General features: G+C 42.2%; 1 protein-coding gene across 5 annotated transcripts in view; it reads left to right on the top strand.

Moving 5' to 3' along the window:
• SLC49A4 (solute carrier family 49 member 4) overlaps positions 1 to 15,200 on the top strand; it is a 123,649-nt gene that overhangs the window by 58,170 nt on the left and 50,279 nt on the right. For all 5 annotated transcript variants that reach the window (XM_030579857.1, XM_030579860.1, XM_030579856.1 and 2 more), the window contains exon 3: positions 8,679 to 8,947. In XM_030579857.1, the coding sequence (XP_030435717.1) occupies positions 8,679 to 8,947 (269 nt within the window). The remainder of the gene's footprint in view (positions 1 to 8,678; positions 8,948 to 15,200) is intronic.

The following is a 15,200-nucleotide window of genomic DNA, read 5'->3' as shown; positions in this document are numbered from 1 at the left end:
ACCTCAAAAGACCGTGAGTCTGAACAACGTGCGTGACATTGTGGATAGCTTTGCACAAATGGGCTTCCCTAACTGACAATTCTGCCACATTCCAATTCTAGCACCAGACTCCCTAGCCACCGAATACATTAATTGCAAGGGGTATTTCTCAGTGGTTCTCCAGGCATTTGTGGATTACTGTGAGCGTTTCACAGACATTAACGCAGGCTGCTCCAGAAAGGTGCATGACGCGTGTATATTTCGGAACACTGGCCTGTTCAAGAAACTGCAAGCAGGGACTTTCTTCCCTGACCAGAAGATGACCGAAAGGGAAGTCGAAATGCCTATTGTGATCCTGGGACACCCTGCCTACCTCTTAATGCTGTGGCTCATGAAGCCATACATGGGACAACTTGACAGCAGCAAGGAGCGGTTCAACAACAGGCTGAGCAAGTGCAGAATGACGGTGGAGTGTGGATTTGGCCATTTAAAAGCCTGCTGGCGATGCCTGTATGGGAAGCTGGACGTGGCTGATGACCATATTCCTATGCTTATAGCCGCGTGCTGTACGTTCCATAATATTTGTGAAGGGAAGGTTGAAAGCTTCACTCAGGGCTGGGCCACAGAGGCTCAGCGCCTGGGTGCTGAGTTTGAACAGACAGGGACCAGGCCTATTAGAGGGGCACAGCATAGGGCCATAAGAATCAGGGATACTTTGAGGCAGCAATTTGAAGCTGAAAGCCACTAATATTTGTTGCTATGCTCGGGATTGCAGTGCTTGTAATGCTAGAAGGTGATTGGTGCACATGATGCAAGAAGGGACCTTAACATAATGGTATAATCAACGAGGAGTACTTGTGGCACCTTATAGACTAACAAATTTATTTGGGCATAAGCTTTCATGGGCTAAAACCCACTTCATCAGATGCATGGAGTGGAAAATACAGTAGGAAGATATCTATAGTAATACATGAAAAGATGAGATTTACCTTACCTAGTGGGGGGGGTTGAGACAAATCAATTAAAGTGGGCTATTATAAACATGATGAATAATCACTTTTCTAGTGGTAATCAGGGTGGCTCATTTCAAACAGTTCACAAGAAAGTGAGAGTAACAGTATGGGCAAATTAGCATAGGGAAATTCGGTTTTTTTTAGTTCTTGTAGTGACTCATCCACTCCCAGTCTTTAGGCTATGTCTACACTTAAAACACTGCAGCGGCACAGCTGCAGTGTTGTAGCACTTCAATGTAGACACTCTCTACAGTGACAGGAGGGGATCTCCTGTTGCTGTAGGTAATCTACCTCCCTGAGAGGTGGTACCTAGGTTGATGGAAGACTTCTTCTGTTGACCTAGCACTGTCTACACAGAGGGCTAGGTTGGCATAGCTACATCTCTTGAGTGTGGATTTTTCACACCCCTAAGAGAGACATAGCTAGGCCAGTGTAAATTTTCAGCGTAGACCAGTCTTTGGATGTGGATTAGTGACCTGAGGGAAGTGTAAAAACTCTATAGCTTAAATCATTTACAATTAGACTTGATAAAGACCTTGAAAAGAGGCAAACAGGATGGACTACAGAGCTCTTTGGAATCTCAGCCTCTATTGTTCTATGCAGATTCTCCATTGCCCTGTCTCTCGCTAACTAAAAAGATGATCTAGGACAATTGGATGATTCACATGACCTGTCAACTTGTATGGCAGTTAATTTTTATCCTATACATGTCTTTACAAGCACTCCTTATTATAGAATGCTGTGATACATGATACTTAAAGTTGAAAGACTAAAACCAGTGCCACTCCCTGAGTCAAAAAGCTTTTAGCAGAGAATCCACGACCCACCCTCCAAATGTAAGTTTCACTTAATGCCAAATTCACTAGCCAAAGGAGCAGATATCCAGAAAGTGCTCCTAAACATGGGTTTCTAAGATGGCTGCCAAGATGGTATTTTAATCAGGCCTGCACTCACCCACTTCCATTTTAAGGCAGAAGCAGATCAATTGGTTATTTTATAAGTCTGTGTTAAATTCCTTATGACATTTTTCTTTCGTAATTTTTTTTCATGATTGTGATAAAAAGCGTCACACTCTTGAGATATTTTCTGTTATTTGAGCTCAATACTTTCTACATTGCTTGGTACCTGAAAATACTTTCCCAATATTCATCTAATTAATGTAGAAATCTGAGAGCAGAACAGAGATGAACACAGAATCAATCAAAATTCAACTGTTAAGTGTGTCAGGTCTTAAAAATTTCCAGCTGGGTTCAGAACTGGACTAAAATTCTCTTGCAGTCCTCACCTTTCATACAAAAGACATCTTGTATTACAGAATCAAACTTAAGTTACAGTGTAAGGCTGTAGGAAAAAAATGTAGTTGCTCTTTGCTCCTTTTGGATAACACAAACAGAAGAAAATGGGGAAATAATGGGAACAAATGTTCTAATGTTAGAGCAATTTTTAGTGCTGATGAGGGTCTTTAGGAAATAGTCTTGATAGTCTTTTAGACCGAATCTAGTTTATAGATAGCAAGACCCTGTAACAACAGCAATCCTTGATACTATTGTGTTCATATTTCTGTCATCTGTGTTAGCTGCTATATATTTGTTTCCTAGAGTATAGTAGTAGGTTGCTACTGAATGCACTGAACCACATTTTGGGTATCTCTTCCATCTCCTCTGGGAGACAAGCTAGAGATACATAGAGGAACAGTGAAAATAATCTCCTTCTCTTGAAAAGTAACTTAATTTAAGCAAGTTCATGAATGAAGGATAAAATTAAATTAACAATACAAACATATGCATAGACATTTGAAGCAGGAAATACTCTGGAAGCACAAATAGTTGAGAGAATAAAGTTGAAATTTAAAAACCTAAAATATTGTCATTTGAAAAATAATGTGAAAATACTTGTAAAAGAAATAGGCTATACGATGGGATAGCACTAGGCTTTATAGATGACTAAGAGGCAAATAGAGCTGGCAAGATATAATTAAAAAGATGTCATACTAAATGGGAAAGGAATGAGATCATGAGTTAAAGAAAATTAACTGAAGGGACAAATGTGAAGTCTTTAATTCAAAAAAATTTCCCCCCTCATTTAAGTTATTTGGATAATGTACTGAATTAAAACATGATGTCTCCATCTTGGGTTCGTACAGTGAAGTGAATATTTTTGTATCTCTGAGGTTATATATGCGATTATAGACCTTTACAAAGATAATAGGTCTTCATTTTGCAACTTGCTCAAAGACAGCATGTCATTTCTTAACCCATTCTGGAGCATTGTTTCAGTACTGATTTAATCTCTCTGCTTAATCACCAGATTCTTCTTCAAGTGTTTGCTCATGTACATTCCACATTAGGTGTGTGCATGCTGCATGCATTGTTGCTGGAGATTTTTCCCTCAGTGGTATCCATCGGGCCGGCTCTAGCGTCCTTTGATGCCTCACACCTATGTGCTGGTATAGGAGGTCTCACTGGCCCCCACCTCCTTTCAGTTTCTTATTGTCCATGATGGTTGCTGGAACAACTCCTCTTGCAGACCCCATGTTCTCTCCCTGCCACTTCGAAGAGGGTAGAGAAGAAATTCTGTGTGCCAGCCAAAGGGTACAAATACCTATACTGTAACCCCCTTCCTGGCTCCCTAGTTATATCGACAGCTAATGAGAGGTCTAGACAGGGCTAAGAAAGTACTACCCACAAACAGAAGGGCACAAGGAAACTCTATCTGTTTGGGAGAAAATTTGACAGGTGGACTCCCCAAGCCCTGCTGGGGAGATACGATTACAATTTGTGGGACTTCTTGTACAACTTTAAAGACTGTGTCTCAGGACTAAAGGCAGACATTTTCTGCCCTCTTAAAGGAAGGAAAGAATGTTGCCAGATCCTCACTTCAGGCGGCACTGGACCCACCCGACGCACAGCCAGGATGATGGCCTCTTCAGTGGCCATGAGGCGATGCTCTTGACTGGTAATTCTTGGAGCTACCTCAGGATGTTCAGCTGTCGATTCAGGACCTCTGTTTTGAAGGCTCATCGTTTTTTTCAGTGCAAACAGACACAAAGATCCATGGCCTAAAGGACTCAAGGGCTGCCTTCAGGTCGCTAGGCCTCTATGCACCATCTACTCTGAGGAAGCACTTTAGGGCTCAACAGCCAGTCCACTTTTTGGCTCCACCACCAAGACAGGACCTGGTAAAAAGAAGGGGCAGAGGTTACAAGTGTCATCAACCACTTCTGTCTACCTCAACTTCGATGCCAGGATCACATAGGTACTCCAGTGGCCCCAAACATGCCTTTTGAAAGTGCACTCAAAGGCACTATATCAGTTCCTGCTTTGAATCCTGCTTCCTCCCCCCCCTTTGATTTTGGACCGATTTTCACACTTCAGCCCAGTGTGGTCCCACATCACATCAGACCCCTGGGTGCTAAATAGAGTGGTAAATGGTTATACTCTTCAGTTTTCATCCACCTCTTCCTTCTTCAGGGAACCTTCTCATGAGCAACTCTTAGCCCAGGAGGTGCAGATCCTCCTACAGATGGGGACTGTGGAAGAGTCACTTCAAAAATTGAGAGGGAAAGAGTTTTACTCCCAATATTTCTTAATCCCAAAAACCAAGGGGGGAGGGTGGGGTTTTGTCCCATCCTGGACCTGCTTCGCCTCAACAGTTCTCAAGAAACTGAGGTGTCGCCTGGTCTCCCTGGCCTCCATCATCCCCTCCTTCAATACAGAGGATTTGTGCTCCGCCCTCAACTTAAGAATACTTACTTTTACATTTCCATCTTCCATGGCTACAGAAGATTCTTCAGATTTATTGTAAACCAGACCCATTACCAGTCCACCCTCCTTGCATTTGGCTTGTCTGCAGCCCCTTGGGTTTTTATGAAATACATGATGGTGGTAGCAGCCTTCCTCAGAAAGCAAGACGTTCAAGTCTACCTGTATCTCGATGACTGGCTGATCAAGGGTTGCTCAAAGGCCCAAGTAAAGAACAGCACGGGCCTGGTCCAAGCCACTTTCTGAACACTGGGCCAATTGATAAATGAACTAAAGTCGATTCTCATTCCAGTATAGGGAATAGAGTTTATCGGGCCAGTGCTCAACTCAACCCAGGCCAGAGCCTTCCTTCCAGAGGCTCGATTCCACACAATGTCGGCTCTGATATCCCAGGTCACAGCCTACCCAGTCAGAACAGCCCAGATTTGCCTCAAGCTCCTGTACACATGGCTGCGTGCACTTCCATGTATGGCATGCAAGGCTGTGCCTCAGGTCCCTCCAGGCATCGTTAGCTTCAATGTACTCACTGAACAAACACCACTTGGACTCAGTAGTTACTGTTCCGGCCCCAATCCTTGCGTCCCTCAACTGATGGAAGAGACCTCCAGTCAGCAGTGGTGGGCATTCCCTTTGTTGCCCCCCAGCCATCTGTGTCCCTAGTGTCGAACGCTTCAGACCTAGGTTGGGGAGCCCACCGTGATCACCTCAAGAGGCAGGGCCTGTGGTCCCTGGAAGAGCTGATCTGGGCATAAAAATGTCAGGGAGTTAAGAGCCATCTGCTTACCTTGCCTAGTGTTTCTTTCCCACAGGCAAGGTAGTGCGAGTACTGATGGACAACACCACGGCTATGTTCTACATCAGCAAGCAGGGAGGAGTATGCTCCTCTGCTCTATGTCAATAGGCCATCCATCTATGGGACTTCTGCATGAAGCATTTCATCTGTCTCGAGGCTTCCCATCCTCCAAGGGCCTGGAACATCCTGGCTCATCACCTCAACAGATCTGTCTCCTTTTACCACGAGTGGTCCCTTCACCCAGAGGTCACCAGGTTCATCTTCCAAAGGTGAGGATCTCCCCAGGTAGACCTGTTCACGACCAAGCAGAACAGAAAATGCCATCAGTTTTGCTGACGGCATGGGCACAGCCCTGGCTCCCTTTCAGATGCCTTCCTGTTTCCATGGACAGAGCTCCTATACTGTGTATTTTCTACAGTTCCTCTAGTACACAATGTCCTTCTAAAAATCAAGCAGGACAGGGTGAGAGTTATTCTTATGGCCCTGGCATGGCCATGCCAACACTGATTCGGCATGCTGTTAAACTTACCAGTAGCACCCCTGCTATCACTCCCACTCTGTTCAGACCTGATTTCGCAATACCACATCCGTTTGCTCCACCGAATGTCAGGTCCCTTTACATGATCACATGGAAGCTCCATGGCTGAACTTGGAGGAGCAAGCCTGTTCAGAACATGTTTGACAAGTCTTGCTGGGTAGTAGGAAGCCGTCCACTAGGCTACCTACCTCACCAAGTAAAAGTGTTTCTTGATATGGTCATCCCAATGAGGCCTTTGTCTGGCTTGGTTTTCCTTCTGTCTGTTCTGGAGTACTTGCTTCACCTAAAACAGGGCACGGCACACACATGTGTCAAGGTACACCTAGCAGCAGTTTCAGCCTTCTATCCGCCAGTGGGCAGTCGGTCAGTTTTCTCTCACGAGATGACAATTCGCTTTCTTAAGGGGTTAGAGAGACTTCACCCTCAGGTTTGCAAACAATTCCCCCATGGGATTGAACTTGATCCTATCAAAACTCACATGCCCTCCCTTTGAGCTGCTAGTATCATCTCTGCTGTTTCTCTTTTGGAAGGTTGCCTTCCTGATAGCAATTACCTCAGCTAGAAGGGTCTTTGAAATCGGGGCCCTTACATTAGAACCATCATACTCTGTGTTCTTCAAGGACAAGATTCAGCTGCACCCCCATCTGCCTGCTAAAGGTGGTTTCACAGTTCCATAGCAAGCAAGCCATTTTTATGACAGTCTTCTTCCTGAAGCGGTACAAGAATTCAGAAGAGCGGCAACTTCACTCATTGGATGTTAGGTGTGCCCTCACCTTCTGCATCAAAAGAACTAAACTACTTCTCAGATCCATGCAACTTTTTGTGACAATAGCAGAGAGGATGAAAGGCCTACTGGTTTCAGCTCAAAGAATCTCATCCTGTATAACCTCCTGTATTCAGGCATGCTACGAGCAAGCGAATGTTCCACTGCCTGCCATCCTGACTGCTCATTCCACAAGAGTGCAGGTCTCTTCAGCAGCATTTCTGGTCTAGGTTCCAATCCAAGACATTTGCAGGGCCGCAACATGAGCAACACATCTTGAAGAACAACTTGTTACACAAGGTCAGTAAGTATTCATTTGGGATTTTTTGGGTCCTCCAATCTAAGAATTGAACATGCTTGATCCTGCTTAGCGTGCGATGTCCATTAAAATCAGAGCATGTGATAGTATAGCTGCGGTTGCATATTACAAAGAAAGGATAACACATCTAATTGTTAGATTTATAACAGATATTTTTCCTTTTATTTAATCGTTAATATAATTTAAGCCCCAAGTAAAGAGTCAATAAAATGTTTCCTTTAGATGGTATGTGATGGTGTTTTTTTGCTCTAAAGTATCTTTTATAAGTTTCCTTAATAGATTTGGATTGAAATTAATGTTGAGTGAGTGGAATTCATCAGTTTTTTTTATAGGCACATGTTAGATTTTTAACTTGATAAACTGTCTATCAGCCTTTTCCTGAGATCTTACGTTCTAAAGCTCCTGCAATGCTCTATGACGTTCAGCATCTGTGGCTTGAAGTGTTGCCTAAATGCTGGTTAAGCTTGGCTTATGTTTCCCATTTTTAGACCATATTGTTGTGTTTCTTATGACTGTGTTCTTGCAGCAGTAACAGAGGGTTCACATTTCATTTTTTAAAAATAACCTTCAAAATAAATTTTGAAATCCCCTCCACTCTCATCTTAAGGTGTATCCCTTTTGGAGATTGAAAATGATTTTGGCTGGCGTGCTAGCTAGGTTGTCCCTGACTGCTTTTTTAGACTTCATGTCTTTTATAAATTCCAAAAGGTCTTGCTTGGCATCTCAAGTCTGATTATATTTGCAAAGGTCAAAGTGGAAGGTTTCTAGCTCGATTCCTTGTTTATAAGAGACCTCAGAAATTCCTCCGTGTGTGCTGACTGTGACAGTGCTGGATGTGTGTGTTCAGTGTCTATAGTGTTTGGGACTAATACCTTTGTTTTGATTTCCAGCCATTAGCTGTTAGACCCAGGTGAAAGTACATCAGAGAGGGGGCAGGGAAAGGGAAATTGTATTTTGCTACATGGCTGTTCTAAATAGCAGAATATGATTCTGTCTCAGAACAACTAAGGGTCCAATCTTATCTTACTTTTAGCGTAAATCTTCCAGTAGTGTGGAAGTAAATAATATAATGAAAATATGCATAAGGGCTTTGTGATAGATCAAAATTGAAACCTGATAAGGGGTTTAAAACTCCCAGTGGGACTCATGCCTGCATAACACACATGGGGTTAGGTTTAACATTTTGAAGCTTGACTGTGACTAAGCCTCTTTCTTCCTTTATACCCTATCATGCTATCCTCCTGTCCAAAACAATGTCACTCTTTTATTCCGTTCACCATTCCTTCTTTGAAGAGAACATTTAACTTCTCCATTCATTTAAGTGCTAGTAAGAGCAAAGTAGCTTCTAAATTCATGAGTCTAGTCCTGCTTCTCTTAGTATAGAATATTCCTTTTCTGCTAATGATTTCTGCATGTCTTTTGTGGAGTTACACATTTTAGTGCATTCTATATCTTAAATAGTGTTTAAATAATTACTTTGTAAATGTCTGTGTATTCTTTTCTCCATTTCAGACTGATTCATGGAGGGCAGCTGTTAAATGGATTGGCAGGTCCAACTGTAATGAATGCTGCTCCATTTCTCTCCACTACCTGGTTTTCTCCTGATGAACGTGCCACTGCAACAGCTATTGCATCATTGCTCAATTATCTTGGTGCAGCGTGTGCATTTTTAATAGGACCTCTGGTGGTTCCATCTCCTAATGGAACATCACATCTTGCACTTGCATCTGAAAGTAACTCTGAGCATATCAAGGACCGCATTGAGGCTGTGTTGTATGCAGGTATTTTAAAACTAATTTACTTTTATTGTGTCTAAAGTGTGAACTACTACCCTGGCCTGCAGACAAAACTGCTGGTGGCTTAAAGAGTAGTTGTCCTGTAGCTCAAGTGGTAGAATCCTGTGTTCTAGGGGGAGTTAAATTCTGTTCCCTTTGCCACACGTGTGGGGTAACCAGTTGGGCTCTCTCTCTCTGAATGCAGACACAGATTCATTCCAAATGCAGTATCTGGTCTAGTTTTTCATATCTTCTGATTTCCCAGGACAAATATCTTCCACTAGGGCTTTGTGTTTTAATGCAGAACTTCAGAATTATGCTTGTTTCGTTGAACTTTTTTACAGTAAACCTCTCACTACCAGTTCATGTTTGTCTTTATCATTAACAGTGATAGTGTAAATCCAGCAATCCCTCAGCATTTCATGCTTAACTTCTGTGTTAAATCAGTCCTCATTTAGGGCTTAAACATGAGAGAGTTAGGGCTGTCGATTAATCACAGTTAACTCAAGCGATTACCTCAAAAAAAGTAATCACGATTAAAAAAATTAATTGTGATTAATTGCAATTTTAATTGCACTGTTAAACAGTAAAATACAAATTGAAATTTATTAAATATTTTTGGATGTTTTTCCACATTTTCAAATATATTGATTTTAGTTACAACATAGAATACAAAGTGTACAGTGCTTACTTTATATTATTATTTTTATTACAAATATTTGCACTGTAAAATGAGAAACAAAAGAAATAGTATTTTTTAATTCACCACATACAAGTACAGTAATACAATCTCTTTGTGGTGAAAGTGCAACTTACAAATGTAGATTTTTTTTTGTTACATAACTGCACTCAAAAATATGCTTTGCCCACCATTCCAGAGGACATGCTTGCATGCTGATGACGCTCATTTAAAAAAATATGCATTAATTGAATTTTCTAACTGAACTCCTTGGGTGAGAATAGTATGTCTCCTGCTCTGTTTTACCGGCATTCTGCCATATATTTCATGTTGTAGCAGTCTCAGATGATGACCCAGTACATGTTGGTTTTAAGAACACTTTCACTGCAGATTTGACAGAATGCAAAGAAGGTACCAATGTGAGATTTCTAAAGATAGCTATGGCACTTGAACCAAGGTTTAAGAATCTGAAGTGCCTTCCAAAATCTGAGAGGGATGAGGTGTGGAGCATGCTTTCAGAAGTCTTAAAAGAGCAACACTCCGATGTGGAAACTACAGAACCCGAACCTCAAAACAACAGCAGCAACAACAACAAAAAAAGAAAAAACAACGAAAAAAAACCTGCTGGTAGCATCTGACTCAGATGATGAAAGTGAACATGCGTCGGTCTGCACTGTTTTGGATCATTATTGAGCAGAACCCTTCATTAGCGTGGACGCATGTCCTCTGGAATGGTGGATGGAGCATGAAGGAACATATGAATTTTTAGCGCATCTGGCACATAAATCTCTTGCAATGGCAGCTATAACAGTCGCATGCGAATGCCTGTTATCACTTTCAGGTGACATTGTAAACGAAGTGGGAAGCATTATCTCCTGCAAATATAAACAAATTTGTTTGTTTGAATGATTGGTTGAACAAGAAATTGGACTGAGTGGACTCGTAGGCTCTAAAGTTTTACATTGTTTTATTTTTTAATGCAGTTTTTTATATAATTCTACATTTGTAAGTTCAACTTTCATGATAAAGAGATTGCATTACAGTACTTGTATGAGGTGAATTGAAAAATACTATTTCTTTTTTTATAGCACAAATATTTGTAATAAAAAATAAATGTAAAGTGAGCACTTCACTTTGTGTTCTGTGTTGTAATTGAAATCAATATATTTGAAAATGTAGAAGACATCAAAAAATATTTAAATAAATGGTATTCTATTATTAACAGTGCGATTAATCGCACAATCTATTTTTTTAATCACTTGACAGCCTTAGTAAGAATCTTTCAAAAGTGATTTGTTAAATAATTATTTAAGAATATAATTGTGGAATAAAACCCCACTTGATCTTGATTTTTTTAACCAAAAAGTACTTAATGCTGTTCTTTAGATTTATGTGACAGTTATTATTCAGAAGCAACAATTTCAGTAGTAATGTCTGAAAATGAACACTGTAAAATACTTGATTTATTTATCCAAGCTTTTCCTTGCGATGGTTTCTTCAGCACAGCAGGATAATTTCTAAAGTGTTTTAAGAAATTTATTCTGGTCATGTTCAGTGGCAAATTTTCTTTAAAGATGTGGCTGAACCCTGGTTTAAGAATCTAGGGCTTGAGTCTCTTCTAATGTAAATTGCTATAGCTGGCCATTTCATGTCAGTTAAGAATTTGGCCCAGTTTTCTCTCTAGAGTTCAGTCAAGAGATCTTGCTAGGCTTATTTTTTTCTATTTAAAATGTTTTTGAAAAGGCACCTCAGTGTTTAAAAGTGTGTATACAAGTATATTGGACGCTGCTGGCTATTTACAGTGCTTTGTGCCAGTCCATTCTTCATGAGGCGAGTTTTCTTATAGGTTAATAATGACAGGGTATGGGGCACTTTCCTTACTTTAATAACAAGCATTTGAATTTGAATCATCATGTAAGTGGGTACCACATAGCCCCTGCTTCTTTGAGAGCTTGCTCATATCCATTCCAAGTTAGGAATGTGTGCGCTGCGTGCACAGTTGCCAGAGAATTTTTTCTCAGTGGTATCAGTCGGGCTAGCCATAGCACCCTCTGGTGCTGCACACTCATGCACTGGTATAAGGGGCCCAGCTGGCCCTGCATCCTCTCAGTTCCTTCTTATCGCCCATGACGGTCGCTGGAAGAGGTCCGCTTGCTTTGGCAAGTCGTTCATTCAGTGATTTTTCCTGTTATTCTCTAGTTTAGTTTTATTTTAATCTTAATTTCTAGTTTAGTGTACATAGTGTAGATAGTGTATATAGTTAGAACCTCTCTCTTAGCTTAGAGGGGCTTCTTTCACCCTGGCTTCTTTCACATCTTCTGGGAGCCTGGAATGCTCTGGCAGATCACCTCAGCAGGTTTTCTTTTCTCACCACAAGTAGTCCCTTCACCCAGAGCTGACCAGATCCATCTTCCAGAGGTGGGGGTGTCCCCAGGTAGACTGGTTCACAACCAGGCAGGACAGGAAATGTCAGCAGTTATGCTCACTGTGCCGTCACAGACCAGGCTCCCTCTCAGATGCTTCCCTACTTCCATGGACAGACCTTCTTTCTATGCATTTTCCCCCAGTTCTTCTAATGCACAAGATCCTTCTGAAAGTCAAGCAAGACAAGGCACAGGTTATGTGTAGACTCTGCGTGGCCATAACAGCACTGGTTTGGCATGTTTCTGGACCCCTGCCCCGGACCTGATCTCTCAAAACCACAGCCATTTACTCCACCTGAACCTCGAGGCCCTTCACATGACTGCATGGCAGTTCCATGGTTGAACCTGGAGGAACAGGCCTGCTCAGAGCAAGTCCTCCCAGTCTTGCTGGGTGGTAGAAAATCGTTTACTAGAGCGACCTACCTAGCCAAGTGGAAATGCTTCTCGGTATGGTCGTCCCAACAAGATCTCTCACTGATCCAGTCGTCCCTCCAGTCTGTGCTGGAATACCTGCTCCATCTGAAACAAAAAGGTCTGGCCTTTTCATCAGTCAAAGTACATCTGGCGGCAATCTCAGTCTTCCACTTTCCAGTGGATGGTAAGTCTGTCTTCTCTTATGAAATGTTCATCCGCTTTCTCAAAGAGATAGAGAGACTTGACGCTCAAATTTGTGAACCGATTCCACTGTGGGACCTAAATCTGGTTTTGTTAATACTCTCATGGGCCCTCCCTTTGAGCTGCTGGCATTGTGCCCTTTGCCAGATCTCTCCTCGAAGATTGCCTTTCTGGTGGCAATTACCTAAGCCAGGAGAGTCTCAGAAATTAGGGCCCTTACGTCAGAACCCCTGTGTATGGTGGTCATTAGGGACAAGGTTCAACTGCACCCCCTCCTGGTATTTCTCCCAAAGGTAGTCTTGCAGTTTCATAGTAACCAGTCTATTTTCCTGCCAGTTTTTTTCTTGAAACAGCACACCAGTTCAGAGGAGTGGCATCTCCACTCACTGGACGTTAGGTGTGCCCTGGCCTTCTATATTGATAGGACCAATCCATTCTGTAAATTCATGGCAGTAGCAAACAGGATGAAAGGCTTGCAGGTCTCAGCCCAGAGAATCTCATCCTCGATCACCTCCTGTATGCCTCATATGTGCTATAAACAGGAGGGCATTCCACCTCCTGCTATCTTGACCACTCCTTTGATAGGAGCTCAAGCTTCATCAGTGGCATTTCTGGCCCAGATCCTGATCTAGGACATTTGCAGAGCTGCGACCTGGTCATCAGTACATACCTTCTTCTCCCACTACTAGGCCATCACTCAGCAGTCCAGAGATAATGCCAAGTTTGGATGAGCAGTGTTGCAATATGCATGTCCATGAACTCTGAGCACTCGAAATAAAAATGGTTACTAACCTTTCCGTAACTTGTTCTTTGAGATGTGTTATTCATGTCCATTTCGTGACTCACCTTTCTGCCCTTCTGTCAGAATTACAGGCAAGACGGAAATGAAAGGGTGCGGGACTGTCCAGTCCCCTCATGCTGGCGCATGAGTACATGGCACCCCAGAGGGTGCTTAGAGACGGCCTGATAGATACCACTAAGGGAAAATCTCTGGCGACAGTGCACATGGTGCACACACATCCAACATGGAATGGACATGAGCAACACATCTCAAAGAACAACAGTTACGGAAAGGTTAGTAGCTGTTCTTTTCCTTTTGAGTGACTAACTTTTTTCTGGAGCCAGATGTATTGAAACTGAAGGGAAGTACAATTTTGGGCTACAGCTTCTTTAAGAGGCAGATAAGATGTTTTATCCGAAAGGTTCCATGGCAGATCAAAGTAATGATTCATGAGAAAGGAGTGCAAGGGAAAACTGATATCCCTTTTGCTGGCCTCATGGCTCAGTGCAGCTCTATAGTAGTAATGTTGATGGAGAACTTAATGGTAGGTAGCACAGATTTTCTGCATTCCTGAAATGGAAAGAGTTTTTAGGAGAATCTCTCCTTGAGACTTGTGGGTGGTATTGTCATGGGTGCAGAAACATTGTGTTGCATCTTTTAAATTTCCTGGGGAGCAACATTTCATAAGGCTGCTGTAAGTTTTTTTTACTTTATTCAGCAGACTTTTAAACACACACAACTGGATTTTTCTGCCTGACTTCACCTGCTGTGTTAGTGGTGTGTCAGCGGGGGTGAGATTCTCTTTTGAGGTATAGCTCCTTTGCACCACTCATATAGTGAATGGAAGCTGGATCCTGGATATAATTGTCCAGTAGAAAATTCTGCTGGTTGTGGGGAAACTATCAGCTAGTTTAAAGGTGTCAGACCTGGCTCAAGACACAATCACCCTGAACAACATAGGAGAGGGACTGGGATGAGACAGTATAGCCCACAGAATCCGAGAGCTGTAACTTACTCCCTGATGGCCACATCTCCACTCTCCTGCAACCCTTGGAGCTCAGATATGGGAGTGAATCTCCATCATACTGTGTAACAATAATCTTAGTAATTATATAGCTGTATTTACCTGCAGACTTTAAAGCACTTCACAAAGGTGATAGGTATCATTCTTCCCATTTAACAGATGGGGAAATGGAGAGATTAAGGGACTTGCCTTAAGTCACATAGCAAGCTGGTGGGGCATCTCAGAATAGAACTCGGGTCTCTTAACACCCATTCCTTTGGTACACCCATTGGGCCATGATGCAGCTCTCACTTTGAGATTTTGGATATACTACAAGAGTTGTTAACCTTGGACTGGTGGCATGGCAAAAGCATATTATTTTTCTAAAGCATGTTTTGTGTAATGGTGAATAAGGCTGTAAGTATACATAGATTTGCTTTACAATCTTTCTCTGAACCATTCCCTTCCCTATCTCTTTAATGTAGTGCTGTTCCTTGCACTAAGAGCTCGGCTGAATTAAGGTCAGGCTTGACAAAGCCCTGGCTGCGATGATTTAGTTGGAGATTGGTCCTGCTTTGAGCAGGGGGTTGGATAGATGACCTCCTGAGGTCCCTTCCAACCCTGATATTCTATGATTCTATGATCATGGCATCCTGTTGTCATATTTGCATACCATATTCTGAACCCCATGACTGAAATAGCAGGTATGCTCAGATCAAAATCAAGTTGCATTACCTAAACTGCATGGGGCTCTAACC

This window comes from Gopherus evgoodei, chromosome 11 (assembly GCF_007399415.2).
Source record: "Gopherus evgoodei ecotype Sinaloan lineage chromosome 11, rGopEvg1_v1.p, whole genome shotgun sequence".
In the NCBI taxonomy this organism is placed as follows: Eukaryota; Metazoa; Chordata; order Testudines; family Testudinidae; genus Gopherus; species Gopherus evgoodei.
The sequence above is the reverse complement of the archived record's forward strand: the minus strand, read 5'-3'. Positions and strand labels throughout refer to the sequence as shown.